Source organism: Mugil cephalus, chromosome 10 (assembly GCF_022458985.1).
Source record: "Mugil cephalus isolate CIBA_MC_2020 chromosome 10, CIBA_Mcephalus_1.1, whole genome shotgun sequence".
Lineage (NCBI taxonomy): Eukaryota > Metazoa > Chordata > Actinopteri > Mugiliformes > Mugilidae > Mugil > Mugil cephalus.
Window position 1 is genome coordinate 25205617 of NC_061779.1, and position 18078 is coordinate 25223694.

Here is an 18078-nt window from a genome sequence, read left to right on the forward strand (position 1 = left end):
CAGTTCAAATGTGGTCTGCAAGGTCTACCTCTGCATGGACTAACTGTACGAGAAGGTGACTGATCTGTGACTGAGCAGTTGGCAGCATCAGCGTTTAGGCCTGAAATAACAGATTTGTATGCTTACCTTTACTGACTTCATCTTACTTCCTAACATCCGTTCAATTTCATCAGAGTAGTCCTTCACCAAGTCGTCTCCGTTTAGCTCCACAATCTTAATGATGGACTCCACATCCTTCAGTTTCTGAGTGAAAATGAAAACAGGTTCTAAAAATCTAGCTTCAAGAGCTGTATCAGAATTAAAAGGGATCCCAGTAACTGAATTAGTGTCCAGTTACTATATACACTAGTTTTACTATCCACAACAGGTTGTCAGTTCTGCGTCGGCAGTGTTTCTATTTTCAGATGGAAAACATTGGAAGCTACTCAGTATTAGTGCTGTTTGCATCAAAACTTGTTCACATACTGCTCTGCTTCAGCAGTGTTTCACTCAGGATGATCTTGAAACAAGATTTGAAGTAATAGCTCCTGTCAGATCTGTTTTGATTTGTCCTTACTTACACTTACTTGCATTTACAGATGTATCCAAAAAGTTACTGAAACTTTGACCTGATGCTTTTGACAGTTGGCTTCACAATTTTATCAAATAATTCACATTGCCAGCTTTATTTGCTCAGATTAAATCCACTGCTATGGAGTAAGGTGTGTTTTTTTTTTTTTTTTTTTTTTTTTTTTTAACTCAGGGAATATCTGAGGTAATCAGGTCACTTTCTCTGGATCAAGAAGCTTGTGGTGGATCAGTCGGATGAGAATAAGGAGGGACAGCCCAGCCTGGTTATTTACTCTCCGAATAACTTGATTAAGCCATTCACTAATTCCAATTAGTCGAAGCAGCCCATGAACAGAAGCAAATACATGAGCTGAGCCAAACATTTAGTGTAACCCAGATGAATGTCTCCTGTCTCTGATCCACCAACCTGATGAAACAGATGGGTTTTGTTAAGTTCGACTTTGCAAGTCATTGTGAAGTCACTTAGAAAAGGTAAGCGAAACATTTGGTAATCACAGCTATGTTCAACCAATCAGTTCAACGGTCCTAGTAAAAGAGTGCCAAAGAGGAAACACAACAAGCTGCAGTCTGACGTGATATGAATGTGAAGCTAGATATGTCATCCGCATGTCAGTGGAAGATTCTTGGTGGGAAAAAAATATTTTAGGAATGCACAGGTGGAAGTAGTTCCCAACAAGAGACTGACTGGTCCACACTACTGTCTATCTATCTATCTATCTATCTATCTATCTATCTATCTATCTATCTATCTATAGAATTAGGATGTGACATCATGACTACTACAAGTTGCCATGCCAACCGTGGAGTGAAGCAGTCCTGTAGGACAGCAAGAGTCCTGGTATTAATTAAATGGAAAGAAGAGTGTGTCTGGTGGAAGTGTGGGCGGGTCATCGATAACGTTCACACTCCACATGTCTCCACTTTTGGACTGTACTGAACAAAGTCTGGCTCCAAACTTATATTCCCAAACAAGCAGCGTCAGTTTGGCCGGTGCAAGGAAGTGGGGCTGCATTGTCCATATTTATATACAGTCTATGGTCACAATGGTGTCTGCATGGTCAATGGAACCTTGGTAGGAATCCAATCTCCTAAATGTTTTTTATCAAAAGGAAGCTCCCACATGTCTTTGACAAAAATATAACAAGGGCCATTGACATAATGTTAGGCTACAAAGACTACAGTTAAGCGGTTAAGTTAGTTAACAGTTAAGCAGTTTCACTTGGTTGTAATACACCAACCGACCCTGATGATCAGTTGGGCTCGAAGGCACTGTTAACATGTCCTACACCAAAACACCAACATTTTAGAACGAAGTTACAGGAATTATTGTACTGACAGAAGTCTAGAGACTAAGATGGCAAAAAAATAAATAAATTATTAACTTATTATCTACGTTATTCTATTTGAATGCTGTATTTTTTAAATGATTCTTTTTATTAAAAATAATTAAATTATTATTTAATTAAGAGTGAAAAAAGTGTCATGGAATTATTTGACTGTATTTTGTATGAGGGGAGCTTCTTTGCTAACCTTCCTTGCTAACAAAAGAATACCATTTTGGCTCATCCCCAGTAGACACAACCCAGATTTCAGTAAGGAACTAGTAATGTTTGATTTGATTTATTTTAGTCAGCACTGATCTTCTCAAATTTGCCCTGATAACAATCATTACGTCCACCCTGGAACATCTGTACTTCTGATAATTTGACGTGACAGATTTCAATACACAACATAATAGTTATTATAGCTGAATTTAGTTGCCTTACTGACGTGTCGGTGGGTTGTTTGTTCTAACTACAGGAGGTGGTTGTGTGTTTGGAAGCAGACAAAGTGCTGACTGCCTCTGACAGATCTAAATCTGACAGATAAATGGATGAATATCTAAAATCAGAGCAAGCCACAAATCCTGACGCCGGTAAAGAGGGCTCGGTCCTCAATCTGGGCATTACCATGATCCGAGTGTGTGTGTGTTTTGATATGCGGGCACACACACACAGATACACACGCACGCACACACACACACATGGACACTAGCACTTGTACTCAGTCACACACATTCAAATGCACATCTAAACTTACATTAACACGTTGCTTCACTATTTGTTTCTAGTTGAACTAGTCTGGTGACCTTCGGTTAAAGGCTCTGCTCATTCATTAGTTTCCCTTCCATCAGTAAAAATTGTATTATGTCATCTACAGCCTCACAGTGACTCTAATCCAGAACAAACATCCTGTCATCCTGCTTTGATAATTAAATTCTGTCCAAAACAGACTTTTCAATAGTATAAAGGCAGTAGTTTTTAAAAAAATCTAATCTAATATTTTTTTTGTCGCATTTTCTTTTCAGTTGCCTATAAATACATCCATGTTCATATACTAATGTCACTGCACTGTCATGTTTTAATGTAAACAGTAAACATCAGAACGCTAAATGAAAATAGATCAACCCAGAAATCTAAGTAAAAGAGTTACTTTTTAGTTCTTTTAGTCCTAAGGATTAGTGCAGATTGTTCGCCCCCATATGAACCTGCTCCAGGTTTCTCCTCGTACATTCCCTTAACTATCATAATAGTGTTGATTTAACGTACCTTTTGTAGGAGCAGAGAGCCGGAGTATTTGGTTGTGAGCTCTCGAAGCTGAACAGAGAACACCGATGCCCACTGTTGTACCCTGAAAAACACATACAGTATGTCATTATTGTGTAAAGGACAGCTTTACACACAACACAGCTCTCTCCTGAGAAGCAGTACTCTAATGACCGATCAGATGCTTTGTAATGTGGAGCATTAGTGCAAAACTCAGGTTACAAACAGATAAATGAAACGTTCAACCTTTAAAAATGTGAGAGATGAAAACAATAAGGGCGGTGCAGTTAGGTGGTGGTTAGCACCGATGCCCCACAGCAAGAGGGTTCTGGCTGAGCCTTTCTGTGTGCAGTTTGCATATTCGTCACCATCCCCCTGTTCTACCCCCTTCTTACTCTTCAGTGATGCAGTATGTTGTGGAAAATTAGATGGCTGTCTTGACTTTTACTCTTGTAAGTCTCCAACAAAGTTCAGAAGAAAATGGAGCTGCCTCCCTATTTTTTATAGCTTTATTATACATCTGAGGAAGACCTTGATATTCCCAGCAAATGTGTCCTTTCATTATGCTATGATAATATCATAATATAAGATAATTATAATATGATATTATCTATTTAACTATTAGCCTCGGTGTCAGTGGGACAGCTGCATTCCCTGGATATATTTGTTTTATTAATGTATATATTATGTATATGTATTTTTCTCAGAAAAGTTATTATTATATATTATTTATTCCCACAGGGAAATGTAGATAAGAGAAGAAAAAAAACTATAGAAGAGGAATATGAAAGGTACAAACAATATTTACAGATCAGTTTTAACTAACTGCTACTAATAATCATAGTAATTAGAGTTGGGTGAAAGAACAACAAAGTTAAATAAAAGGCTGAAGTAATGGAGACTGAATATACGTATTAACATTCATGAATGTCATGAATAATGACAAACTCCAATAGGAGGATTGCTCTTGAAAAACAAATATTGCACCACATGTTGTTTCTGTTGTCTCGTTCCCATCATATTATGGACACACACACAGATTTATATTATTACGTGGATTCCCTTGACTTGAGTGTAAGAGGATTTTATTCTATTTTGTGCTGGTTGGTTTCTTGACTCGTGACCAGGGCCATCGCAAGCAGACAGGCAAACTAGGCAATTGCCTAGGGACCCAAGCTGGAAGGGGGCCCCTAGAGACAGCTGACATTGGGGATTGCTGACATTTGGTAGTCAACACACAACTTGAAACCCCCTTAGACACTGCAACAACCACAGACATATATACATAGATGCCCTATTGACCGGGTTGGTCCGTTGCTGCGATACGTCAACGCGGAGAGGAAATGGACTGAACTTCATAAAGCACATTTCTACGCATTTCTACTTCCATTATTCCTTATTCTATCCAGCTGTATAACAGCTCATCTTTTCGTGTCAATTAAGCTACTATGATCAATGAATTTCCCTTGTGGATCATTCAAGTCTGTTTACGTCTGTTTACATGCACACACGCACACAAATAGGCACCAAAAATAACATAGCTTTTAAGATGATGATTATAAATGTTTACTCCTTATGTTCAGGTACAGATAAGCACCAAACCAACTTATGTAATTTTCTAATGTTTTTATGAGTGTTTACAGCTACTAATGTGTGTAACACTGTTACTGTGATGATAAATATTGAAATATCTATATTTAACATCTAATCTGTGTCTAGCCCACTAAACATTAGATGGTCTGATGGACGTGCAGATCATGTCTGTATTGTGTTCGTTGGTCCACGACCAATTCTGGACGTCGACATGACGTGTAAACTAGGTCCGCTATTTGGACATTTAACCATGACCCGATTCAGTCAATATGCCATTCAAAATTTGAACGGTTGGGTTGTTTTTTTTTTAAATCAAAATTGTTGTTACCAATATGAATAATTAGGAATATAAATGATGTGAGATTAAAAACCATTTTATTATTTAGTTGGTTTATTTATTTATTGAGTACGTGTTATTTTTTTTCGTTTGTTTTCATGTTTATTTTCATGTTCTCCCTCTCTATTTATGGAATCAGGTCTGGCTAAAATTAACCGCTAGGCTAGTTCTGCATCACAGCCGTACTATAACAAATTATCATACCAAAAGCTTACGTATCACATAGGACATGTATTGAATGGGTCATACATTTAAATTATCATATATAATGGAATTTTTGGAATTATTTATCATAAATCGTATAGAGGGTGAAATAATCGTAAAAATACGATTATCATACGATAGATATACTGTACAACTGTTATCATACAATAACCAGATCCTGAAATGTAGATGTGACATGAGGGTTTTCTGAATAAAGAGCACTAATGTTTACATTTAACTGATTTTGATCAATGTATACATGTCTCTTGCATATAAGTCTATGCTCCGATCGCTCCCTTTTGCCACCTCCAAAATGTCGTCTACATATATGTGTCTATGGCAACAATGACAGTCTGGGAGTGTCTCCGATGTGGCCACACCTACACCAGGCAAAATGAAGCGAAAAGAAACGAGACACGGGTTAGACAGTGGAAAGGCTTGAAGCATTTGAGATATCAAGAGATACTCAATTCAATTCAATTCAGTTTTATTTATATAGCGCCAATAACAATACAAACTGTCTGAAGACTTTACAAAAACCAGCCTGAAACCTCCAGAACAAGCCTATCAAAGTATCTTTTGCCTGAGGACCCCAGGGTGCCTTGAAATTGCCCTGTTAGTGAGAACCCGTGTCTGGCCTCAGCCTTCTCTCCAGATTGGCCACTTAGGTTTGATTGCCCCGATTTGTAGCACCTGTCCAGCTGATATTGAAGCCTGCTGCTTGAAGAGGGAAAAATCTCCATCTGCTGCATACACTTCTCTGGCATGGCTGGTTCACCTTATTATTTTATACTTCTGTGATTAAATCATTCAGATGTTTATCTGACAACAGAAATTCACTTGAGTCATAACAACAGTCCACTGACGGATACAAGATACAATACAAGACCAAACAAGGCATAAAAACAAAACTTTTAAACTGGGTATTAAGAAGAAAGTGTTTGCAGTTCAAGTATGACCATCTCTGTCTTAATAATGGAAACATGTGTCAATCCTGAACAAAAAGAACCAACATTGACAAAGGTAGTAGAAATGATGAATTGGAAGAGGTGGTAGCAGAAGAAATGACAACACTAGCATACATAGGTGGCTAGCAAAGGTACAATTCAACAGTATTCAGATAGGTGGTGATGATGGCAGTAATGGTGACATCATAACTCTACAACAAGCTGCCTGTAAAGCTTTTGCAGTGTACTGTATAGATGGATATTGTGTTTGGAGGTTACACTGCTGTGAGTTTAGCCTGCGCATTGCCATGGCAACGCTCTGCTCAGCAGCGCTGCGTTACGGCAGAAAAAGGCCCTTAAATATGACAGCGATGAAAGAGATTTAGATAATCTGTTCTTCATCTGGGTCACAGCAGAGACCTGCAGGTGTGTGCTCAGCACTAACTGACACTCACAACCATTCAACACAACAGCAGAACACACGGCGCGGCAGGCGATGTCTGAATTACATGGAGATCCATTCTCTCTCTTAGGAGACTGGGAAAAACAAAACTAGTTTGGTTGATGTCACACACACACATGCACACACAAAATCATCCATTTTGATCCACATTTCATCACAAGACAGAGGGACAGAGGGCTACATAATTTGAATAACATTAAGACAAATAATTGAAGACGCATCTAGTGATTTGTCATAACTGGTTTATTTTCTTGTTTTGTCATTTATTCATTTTGTCTATGAGATGACAAAATATCTCTAATTAATCTCATTACATTTCATTCTTAATAACTCATAAATGCATCAAACCTAACCTGATGTAAAGCACATGTGTTAAAAATAATGACTACTCATTTATTAATTGATACTGAACTATTCTTAGAGTATTTCACTTATTTGGTTTTCACCAGGCACACATTTTACACCACTGAAAATCAACCATTCTGACAGAATATTCTTCTAATGAGAAGATTGAGATGATTGAAACATTGAAACACAGGCCTAGTAAATAAGTCTACCTACAGCATGACTGTGTGAAGTCAGCAGTGAGTTCGCATGACTGTGTGTGTCTAGTCAGCATGTGCTGAGGAACGGAGGAGTTTATTGGTCCATCTGTTCTGGCCATTAATCCTCTGAGTTAAGTGAAGACACACACACACACACACACACACACACACACACACACACACACACACACACACACTCATAGATAGACACAGACAGACTGTTTATTTAGTTTTTCCATCTAAACTAAAAAGTCCAAACATGGCAACTAAAAATTTAATTGCTTGATAAATCAATGAACAGTTTGATTTAGTTAATTCTCTTATTCGTTTAATTAACTGATTGAATTATGAAATAGTGGAACACTAATTATCTTCTTCAAATGTCTTGTTACAACCGTTGGCCAACTGTCCAACAAAACCCAAAAATAGATATTCATTCTACTCTTCTGTATCAAGCATTCACAACAACATAGGCTAAAGCACGAATGCTTGAATTTGTGAGTTGCTGAAGCTATTCTAGCTAATTCTTTTAAATTCCTCAGTATGCAGAATGATTCTTACAAAACTTTGTTATCCAAAATCAAGCACTTCAGTATTTGCCTGATTTAACCCTGACTATAAGGTTGTTAAGAGTAAATTATGTGCACAATGTTCTTTTTTTGCCTAGAAATTCTGAAAATCATTTTCATTGAGAGCTGCTTTATTTGTCTTTAGTTTCAGGACCATAACCACAACCACTCCAAAACAACTATCCTTCATATAACCAACCAGGCCTTCAGCTTTCTACGGATTTACCTTTTAGTTTGCGGGTTCAATCAGTTTAATCCAATTCAATTCAATTCAATGCAATTCAATAGAATTTTATTTAAATAGTGTCAATAAAAGTTGTAAGTGTTGCAAGATGGTGAGAAAAAAACCCTTTAAACAGGAAAAAAAAGCTTGAGCAGTAGAGACAAGAGACAAGAGAGCTGTGGAGAAAAGAGCAACAGGAAGAAAAAGATGACAACAAGATATGGGTATAGATTAATCTGTCTTGTTTGGAAACTGGACAGTTTCAGATAGAAAGACCCTGTAGAGAGTGGTGCACACAGCACTCATGGGCATCTTCCACACCCAGGAGCACAAGGAAAGCTTCCAGCATCTCATCAAAACTCTGAGCACTCCCCCCACCCTCCCTGCTCCAAAGACTCACTAACTCCACCACGGACCACAAATTCCCAAACACTGCACGAGTTTGAGCCGAAATCCTACTTGCACAATAAATATCCCACAAATCTTTGTACAGTTTTTCTAAAATTATTTATGATACTTTGCACTACATGCATCCGTGACAATCTGAACTCTTTAACTCTGTCATCAGTACCCATTCTACTAAAAACTATGTTTATTCTGTATAGATGACATGTACCCGTACAATTACAGCAGCAATGACATTATTCATTCATTCATTCTTTCAATATTATTAGAAGCATTGCTACGCAGATGATACCTAGATATATTTGTGAAAGATCAGCTGGTTAAACTCCAAGCATTCCTTGAAGACTTAAAGGCTTGGATGACCTGTAATTTTCTACTTTTAAACTCAAACAAAACAGAAGTCATTGTATTTGGCCCTAAACATCTCAGAAATTCATTGTCTAATCACCTGGTCTCTTTGGACGACATTACCTTGGCCTCCAGAAATACTGTGAAAAACCTTGGTGTAACATTTGATGAGGATATGTCCTTTAATTATCATGCATTCTCACACATATACCTGCACGTCAATGCCAGGAAACCACTTCACCCTGCACCGGTGAACATCCAGGACTTGGACATTGAAGTCATAGAGGAATACAAATACCTTGGTGTTTACCTAAACACTAAACTGGACTGGACACACAACCCTAACACCCTGTACAGGAAGGGCCAAAGTTGTCTTCACCTGCTGAGAAGGCTGAGGTCCCTTGGAGTGTGCAGGTCACTGCTCAGGACCTTCTGACTCTGTGGTGGCTTCTGCCATCCTGTATGCAGTGGTCTACTGGGGGAATGGGAGCTCAGAGAGGGACAGGAAGAGACTCAACAAGTTGGTCAGACAGGCCAGCTCTGTTCTGGACTGCTCTCTGGACTCCATCGAAGAGGTGGGTGAGAGGAGGATGTTGGCCAAGCTGACATCAATCATGGACAGCCCCTCTCACCCACTGCATCAGAATGTAGGGGAGTTAAATAGCTCCTTCAGCAACAGACCGCTACCACAGTCCTTCATCCCAACTGCCATCAGGCTTTACAGTACCAGCCTGAGTTAACAATAACTCACAACTGGGACTGTCTTTGTGACCTGATTTGTCCTTTTTACAGATTATTTTGCACAATAATTTTGCCTATCTTGTGCTAATTACCTCAAAGCCCATGTTCACTGATCCTAGCAATTTAAATTATATTCCTTAGTTATTTATTTATTTTTGCATTTTTTGAATTTCCCTATCCACACTGTTTATACTGACTATCACAGTGCTGTATATTCTTGAATATTTTGTACATTGTTCCAAATTTGACACTGTCTTTAATTGTTTCTTATATTACGTCCATATTTTCGTACCTAATTCTGCGCTACTGTGACAAGGAAATTTCCCATACGTGGGATACATAAACGTTGTCTTATGTCTTATGTCTTACACAAAGCAAGTGACCAGGACTGCTTTCTTTCAGCTGTGTAATATTGTCAAAATTAGGAACATCCTCTGAGTGATGCTGAAAAAATAGTTCATACATTTGTGTCTTCCAGGCTGGATTATTGTAACTCATTACTGTCTGGCTGTCCAAACAGCTCTTTTAAAAACTTCCAATTCATTCATCATTAAAAACTGCGCAGCAACAGCACTGACAGAAATTAGCAAGAGAGATCATATTACTCCAGTTTTAGCTTCTCTTCACTGGCTCCCTATAAAATCTAGAATTGAATTTAAAATCCTCCTCCTTACATACGAGGCCTTGAAAGGCCTAGCTCCATCATATCTGAAAGACCTCATAGAACCATATTGTCCCAACAGATCACTGCGATCTCAAAGTGCAGGTCTACTTATGGTTCCTATAGGTTCTAAAAGTAGAATGGGAGGTAGAGCCTTCAGGTATCAGGCTCCTCTCCTGTGGAACCAGCTCTCAGTTTGGGTTCAAGAGGCAGACACCGTCTCTACTTTTAAGATCCCCTCCCTCTTCTTGTGAGAGTCTCTGGCCTGGAGTGCTGTATATCTGACCTGCGGCGCTCCATAAACTACATCTGTTGTCTTGATCTCATAAACCTGCCCAGTCTTCATGGCCTCCTGCAGTTATCCACTCATACCTGGTTGAAAAATTCTCCAACCTGCCCGTGATTCCTCTTATAATCTCAAACTGTCACATAAGATCATATCAGTCTCATCAGCATATGTAGCACAGTGGGACTAACATAAATAGTTTTCAATACCATCTAAGTAACAGTAAAAAGGACTTGAATTTTGATATTGAATCTGTCTTTGACACTCTTCACCTTCTGGACCATCAACTCCAGAACTTGTAGATTTCCTCATCAATCAGTTATCTGTTATTGCTGAAAACACTCCGGTGAGGTAATGGTTGCTGCACAGGTAGACATATGGCATACAGTATAATCTTCTGTACAGAAATCAATTGCTGAAGTTGTGTAAATCTATTAGGGCCTGGCATTTTGGACCAGTATGCTTGCTCAAATCTCTCACTCTCCCATATGCAGCATAAAGTGAAATTCAGTTTTTGTGGAACGCTAATGCTAATGCTAGACGTGAAGGAGCCTGAGTGTGTTCTCCGTACAGTTCACAAAATCTTCAAAGGTTTGCAAGAGACCTTCAACCTTTAAACCATTAAAGGGAAATAGCTGTGTTAAAATATTGCAACAATTATGAATGAAAACATTATGTGTTGTGTGTGGATGGAAACAACTCTTAAAAAAGTTTGAGATGGGGTTTGTCTGACTTCTTAAATCCATGACTATAAAGGGGTAGTTCTACGTTATTAGCCTTATGCTGTAGTACTTAGACACTATTAAAATCAAGATACCTTAAGACACCTTTACATTTACTAGCAGTATCAGTCTGTCTGCTACAGATTCCAACTAAAAGTGCATTGTCAACCAAAATGGAATTAATGAAATTATTGTCATTGTCAACAATGTGTTTTATGACTATGGCAAACAGTAATCTCTTCTTCAGTTAATCCCTCTCAGTCCGAGATATTTCCAATTTGAAGAAATTCTTTCATGGTGTGTCTGAGATATTATGTTTACAAGAACGGGACAATGCAGAGGGATAAAAACAAAACAGTGAACAGAAACCCTAGAGAGAAAAAGTATAATCTGATACTTCTTTCTCATCCACTGAATCTCATCGAGCACGATTGTTTTTTAATTATCAAACAAGTTATTCAATGTACTTAATTCAGCTTCAAGAAGGAAATATCTGCCAAAGCAAGTACAGCTCCCCCGGGTGACTGGCTGCAGTGTAGGCCATAAGCTCCACCCCCTCCATGTTAGTGGATGGGAAAAAGTAAAACCCTGAAGTGCTTGAGAAAAAAATTTGTGGATGATTTCATTATGCATGTCTAAGTTTCTTAGTTATTTGATGCTACAGAAATGTGACATCATGATCACTACAAGCTGCCATGCCCTGTAGGACCATGAGAGTTGGAAAAGATATATAAATAAATAAATACAGTGAATAATCCAACATTTCTTTGTAACTGGTGACGGTGGAACAGAGTGCAGTATTAATTAAATGAAAACATGAGCCTGGAGGAAGTGTGGTGTGTCATCTATACCACGGCTCTGCATGGCTCCACTCTCAGACCATAGTGCACAGTGCACAGATGGCACCGCCCGTATCCCTGGCCCAATGCACGGAAGTGGGGACATATATACCGTTGTTTATATACAGTCTAGGTGATGAACCAACATTCTCTGCTGCTCAAAATAACACACTTTTGTTTTTATGTCTCCTTTTATTCTGCATAAAATCATATAATCAACTAAAATCATTTTATGTACCTTAGATTGTGTCAAATTTCCACATGCTCTGTATTAGTAACTCAAACCACAATGTTAAAACAACCCTGCAGACTCAGTATCTTCTTGCATACAACCACAAACACATTTGTTGTTTGTGTACACAGAATGAGCTGCAACATTTGCTTCATTCAGAGTCCTTGCCAGTCATTATATGTCACAAATCTGCATTTTCCCTATACCAGTCAGTCACACAGTTTTTCACTCTGTGTGACACAAAGTCATATGTCATTAGTTCTGCATGTCACAACAGCGGATTGAAATAGTGCGGATTTGCAGGGGTTTAGGTGTCTTTGTATCCTGGTGACAGAGCCTGTAGCGGTCAGTTGGGCGGTGTATGTGGGACACGGTGGAAGGTCACCGGGCTGAGAGGGTGTAGACAGAGGCCAGTGAGCCATGCTGCTCAGATGGAGGAGGGAGGGCGTGTCCTCCAGGAAGCTGCAGCCATGCAGGACTGCAGCTGCAGGGAGCCACTGCTGCTTCTGTCTAAGGCTGTCTGACAGGCTCATGATAATGGGGTTGCCAGAAGCAGAAACTACAACAGCATGACTAAAATAGAAGTTATAGGCAGAAATGGACAAGATGCAGCTCATTTATAAGGTAAGAAGGTTATTTATACGGCCATCTAAAATATATGTTGCAAATATGTTAATCAAATATAGCATTAAAAATGGTATAATCTACTAAATTTTAACTGTTAAACTTTACTCCTAGTAAGTGTCTGTTCTTGAAAGAGCCAACTTCAGCTGCTTCTTACTCTTCAACCTCAGTCGAAATGGGACACAAGCATTAATGGACATGCATAGTGACGGCTGATATTGATGTAGAAGTCTAAAAGGTGTCTTTTGATCGGATTGCCCGGAGCAAATGTCAGTTCAAGGTCTGAACGGAGCCTCTGAGTTCCAAGAGCAGAACATACAGTAAGTGATAGACAGACAACTGAAGTCAGCTGGAGTAATTGTGCCTCCTCTTAGTGGCGCACAATTTGCCGAGTTTCATGCTGCATAGCGAAAAAACCTTTAAACGTGGTCAGGTAGTCATACACCAGGTACGTTTCATGAACAATGATTTTGTTTTGATGTATGCATTCCATAAAACAAAACTTCAAAACTTAATATCAGTCAGTTTGGGAAATGGCAGTTCAAAGTAGGAAATAAATACTGAACACACATCACTGTAGGTTATTGCCGGTATTCAAGTAGCCAGTGTCAAATAGGTCCATCAGTCATGATTTTGCAATCAAACCTACATTTTTTTTGCAAAGTTGCTTTCTGCAAATAAAACAATCAGGGATTCTATTGGTGAGTTCAGTCCATTACTCTCTTGTTCACAGGAAGGTTGTTGTCTGCGAAGGTGTAGAACTGACATTGTTGAGCTGACGAGCAGCAGATTGGGCTGCAATTCAATGTCACTGAGTCGACACCTCCCGGATTGGCTAGCCTGACCAGCTGGAATAACTCAAATATGATAGGGTTTGGAATAAAACCAATGTCTCATTTCAGGTAGATATTTTTAATCTGTGAAATTGTGAGAGAATTTTCTTTTATGCAGCAATAAAAGGGTAGTCCATGTCTGGCATAACACAGCTATTTACATCTATTTAGAGGCAAGTCTTGAAATTGTGAATTTTGAATTTCTGAGTTGTGAATTTTGCGATTGTCCTCACACTCCACCTCCACTGTGGAGATTTTGTAGAAACTGATCATTCATTCATACACCAGTCGGGGACACGCTGGGAGAAATGTGGGTTAAGTGTCTTGCCAAGTCGATGTGCACAACACATGTATAGCGGCAACCATGCAATTCAGCATGGTTTTTCACATGAATCATGTCGGACACAAGCTTCTGACAGCAGACATGAGACCATTTAAAGCATAATCAATGGCACCTGGAATAATCTGGCTGCTCATCCTGACTGACAAACAAAGGAGGAGCAGATGTCAGGGAGTCCTGAGGGGCGCTGCAAACACACAGTTATTCCCTCAGGACTTTCATGAAAACACAACACACTCTGAAGTTCGCTATTGGAGGCTACCTTTATCTAGAACAAGTCCAATCAGGACTATTATCTATAAGCCTCTCTTTTAATACCTGTCTTAGAAGCGGGGGGAGCGTCTGCTGCTTATTAGCCCACTGCTCTGCAAGGCTCTCATTTATGTGACTGTTAGCTGACTAGCTGACAAACAGTCTGAACCTCCTTTAGTGTTCCCCCATTGCGCTAGTTAATTATGAACTAAGTACAGCTTTGAGAAACAGATGATGCGGGTCTCCCAACTGTCTACATGAGCTATAAATACATGCTCTATTAGACTGATTGAAAGTATATGCTGTGGGGATATAAAAGCCTAGATCCGTCAGATATGATCTCTTAAACGCTACCACATGCAGTTATTTGGTCCTATATCCAGCCCCGTAGATGTCAATGTTCACTTTCACAGTAAAAACTCTAAATCATACTGACCAGTCAAACTTTGTTACCACCCAGAGACCTATATATTTTGTTCTCCATGACATCCTAGCTTCTCCAAAGATATAAAACATACAGACTGAAGTTAGGGGTAACGTTTCTAACACCCCACACCAGAATTACACTAAGGTATAGCCCTAAATACTACGCATTCATCCTGGAAGTACATAGTTTAGCACTGACCACTGCGTAGTTAAGCATCTCATAATGATTTTATCACAATGGGCTGATGATAAATAAGCTCAGATCCACCAGAAGATGTGAAGGAGGGGCACTTACGTCTCTGGTGGGATCTTCATCTGAGCCTGAGCTGTAATCCACAAGCAGATAAATCCCAGAATCCTCAAGAGGTTTCTCATTCCCAGTGCACTGCCCTCCATCCTGCTTCCCTGTAGTCCCAACATCAAGCTCCTCGCAGGCTCTGAGAGTTCAGGAGGACGATAAAGAGTTTGTAGGAAACGGTTTCCTCATGTTGGCTAAAGACAGAAAACTGCAGTGCATGTAGCAGTGGTCTTTTGACACAGAATGTTTTCCGTCATGTCTGGATAAATCCATCGTGCTGCCGGCATCTTCACCCTGATTTTCACTTCAGCCTTTCATCTTCCTCTGGGAAACACTACAGACAGCCACGAAGACTTTAAAGTCACCCAAGACAAACTTATGTAGAAAATATATATTATGTAGAAAAATAATTGTGATTAAAAATCTGTCACAGAAACCCAAAAAACTGACAAAATGTTTCCTCCACTGCAGGTTCCTCCTGGTTTTTCATGGTTGTCCCAAGTTCCTCTTCATGAAACCAGGAGCAATAATTGGTCCATTTCGCCACCGTGCACACATTTAGGAAGCCATAAAGCCGGCAGTCTACCAGATTCACCAACTGCTTGCCTCCACTGTCGCCCAATTTGCGACATAATCCACTTGGATTAAAAACTCCTCTTCCCCATGGAAGTGAGAGAGAGAGATAGAGTGAGAGAAACAGGGGGAGTGAGGGGAGGGATTGGAGCAGGGGATTGGATGAGAGCTCTATTTTATCTAAGAGGATTACAGCAATTTCTGGAGACAGACTCTCCTGCAACCAATCAGAGCTGGCGGAAGAGAAAAAAAAACTGCGCTTCAGTTTGGCTGAGAGAGAGAGAGAGAGAGAGAAAGACCTGCCAACAGTGACATGATGCCTCGACACACACTCACACACACACACACACACACTTAGACACATAAACAAATCATGCAGACAATGAGCTGGTTAACCACAGAGATATCCACACATCTGAGGTCAGCACCTGGATGAGGGGCAGCGGCAGGAACAGCTGACGTGTGTGTTATTGGTTTGGGAAGACATAAACCAGCAAACACAGAAACAGAAACAAAAATGTGGCACACACACACTTCTAGGTTTCAGATCCACCAGCACTTTTTATAATATTTAACCACCACCTTGCTGAATGGCTTTAGTTTTTGCTTCTACCATCCAATATCATTGTCAAATTAACAATCCCCTGTAGTCCTCTAAGAGCCACGGTGAAGGTATTCTTCATTCTACTTTTGTATTCCCTTCTCAGCCATGACCCCTAAGGGACTCTGTCAGATCCTATGTACCTCAGTTCAGGACAGGTACTAACAGGAACTTGTGAAAGGGCATGGGACACCAGCTATGTTGCAATAAAATCAGAAAAGAGTTGGATATCCTCCTACGTTTTACATGGTTTACTGAAGCCAATTTCGTTAAAGGGAATAATTTTTTGCTTGCCTCTTTTATGAAGCTTGATTTGACACACAAAGAATGTTGGCATGTGTGGATGTGTTTAACCTAACACATTATGTGCTATATTTTAATGCATCACATATGAGTGTGTGTAAGGCCTTGATGAAATATCTGTTCAGTCTTTTATGTCTTATGCATAAAGTGAAAATAACTAGAAAAGTAACTCTTTTTGGAAAATATGACATCATGTTGGCTTCCTTTATTCTTTTTCATAGTTTCACCTACATAGTCCTATGTAGCACGTAGTTTGACTTTCCATATTCAGTACATCTGAAATTTAAGTCCGTTCATGTTCTTGAACATTTCTTTCCAGCCTGATCCCCACGTTAATGACGCTCACCATTCATCTTCCTCATCATTTAGGCGGCACAGTGACAGCAGGTGTTCAGTTGTAGAAATGACTCTGCCATGAGTGCAGTCTGCTGGCAGCGGTTTGCTGGTTTCAACGTTCTGAGATCCATTAAATATTGATCAGACTCACAAGAATAACCACAGAGTGATCAATAGACTAGAGTATCAGAGAGGCTCTGATCACTGCTGCGACCGACCATGACGTCTTCACTGCATCTTAACATCCACGCTATCCTTTAAACAATGACTCTGATTCTCTGCATTGTAAATCCTCTTCACAGTCCCTAAATTCATCCAGGTATATAGTAAGTATCAACTATTGACATTTTGATTTGAGAATCGATTTTAGAGCATAAAGACCTGGCATGGGAAGTATCACTATTTCAGTATTGATCCGTACATCACTAATGTTATTTTAAAAGGATGACTCTGACTGATGGGACTATATTCACCTACCCCTACACTCTCACTCACTGGATGGATGATTTGACCAAAGAAGAACACAGAGGGGACAAAGTCTGTTCTGTCTTTATCAAGGGAAGCCTCTCCAACAAAGATATCACAAGAAGTAAGTGGAACCACTGTGGAGGGTAACGTAGTAAATGCAACTTCTGCTTGGACACTCTTGAAACACACAACTAACGTTGTGTTAGCTACTGATTAGCATTAACATGTGAGAAGAATCCCCCAAATCATGATTAACTTAACATAATTTCAGTCACGATTTAGTCTAACCCATAATGTTATCCAGGCTGAAAGTGATGATGTAGTACATATTAATCTTACCTGATATCAAGTTGCAAGCGTTTTCCTCAAAGACATGCTAGTTAGGTTAACTGGTGATTCTAAACTGGCCCTAGGTGTGAGTCTTTATGGTTGTCTGTCTCTTTGGGTTAGCCGTGCAATAGACTGGCAGCCTGTCCTCTCTCCCAAGGACAGGTGGGACATCCCCACCACGGGTTTTAGCGGTTACAGAAAACGAATGAATGAAATTATGTTTAATGCCACAAACAAAGCAGCCAAACTAATAAAACCCCCTAGTGCTGATGCCTGTATTCAGTTTAACACTATATGGTTCAGAGTAAAGCAAGCTGTGCACATTGAATTGACTTGAAAAGTAGTTGACTTAAAATAAAACCAGTGAAGTAAGAGTGTGAGCTATAGTGAGTTCACCCAGTGATTGTTGTGTCTGTCACAAATG

The 18078-nt window shown here is 39.5% G+C and overlaps 1 protein-coding gene across 3 annotated transcripts in view; it reads right to left on the bottom strand.

The window, feature by feature from the left end:
• The window catches only part of LOC125015476 (voltage-dependent calcium channel subunit alpha-2/delta-4-like), a 65392-nt gene extending 49725 nt beyond the window's left edge, over positions 1-15667 (bottom strand). For all 3 annotated transcript variants that reach the window (XM_047597392.1, XM_047597393.1, XM_047597391.1), the window contains exons 1-3: positions 15041-15667; positions 3159-3240; positions 127-243 (exon numbers count right to left, since the gene is read on the bottom strand). In XM_047597392.1, the coding sequence (XP_047453348.1) occupies positions 127-243; positions 3159-3240; positions 15041-15165 (324 nt within the window). In that variant the 5' untranslated portion in view covers positions 15166-15667. The remainder of the gene's footprint in view (positions 1-126; positions 244-3158; positions 3241-15040) is intronic.
• Positions 15668-18078: the final 2411 nt, after the last annotated feature.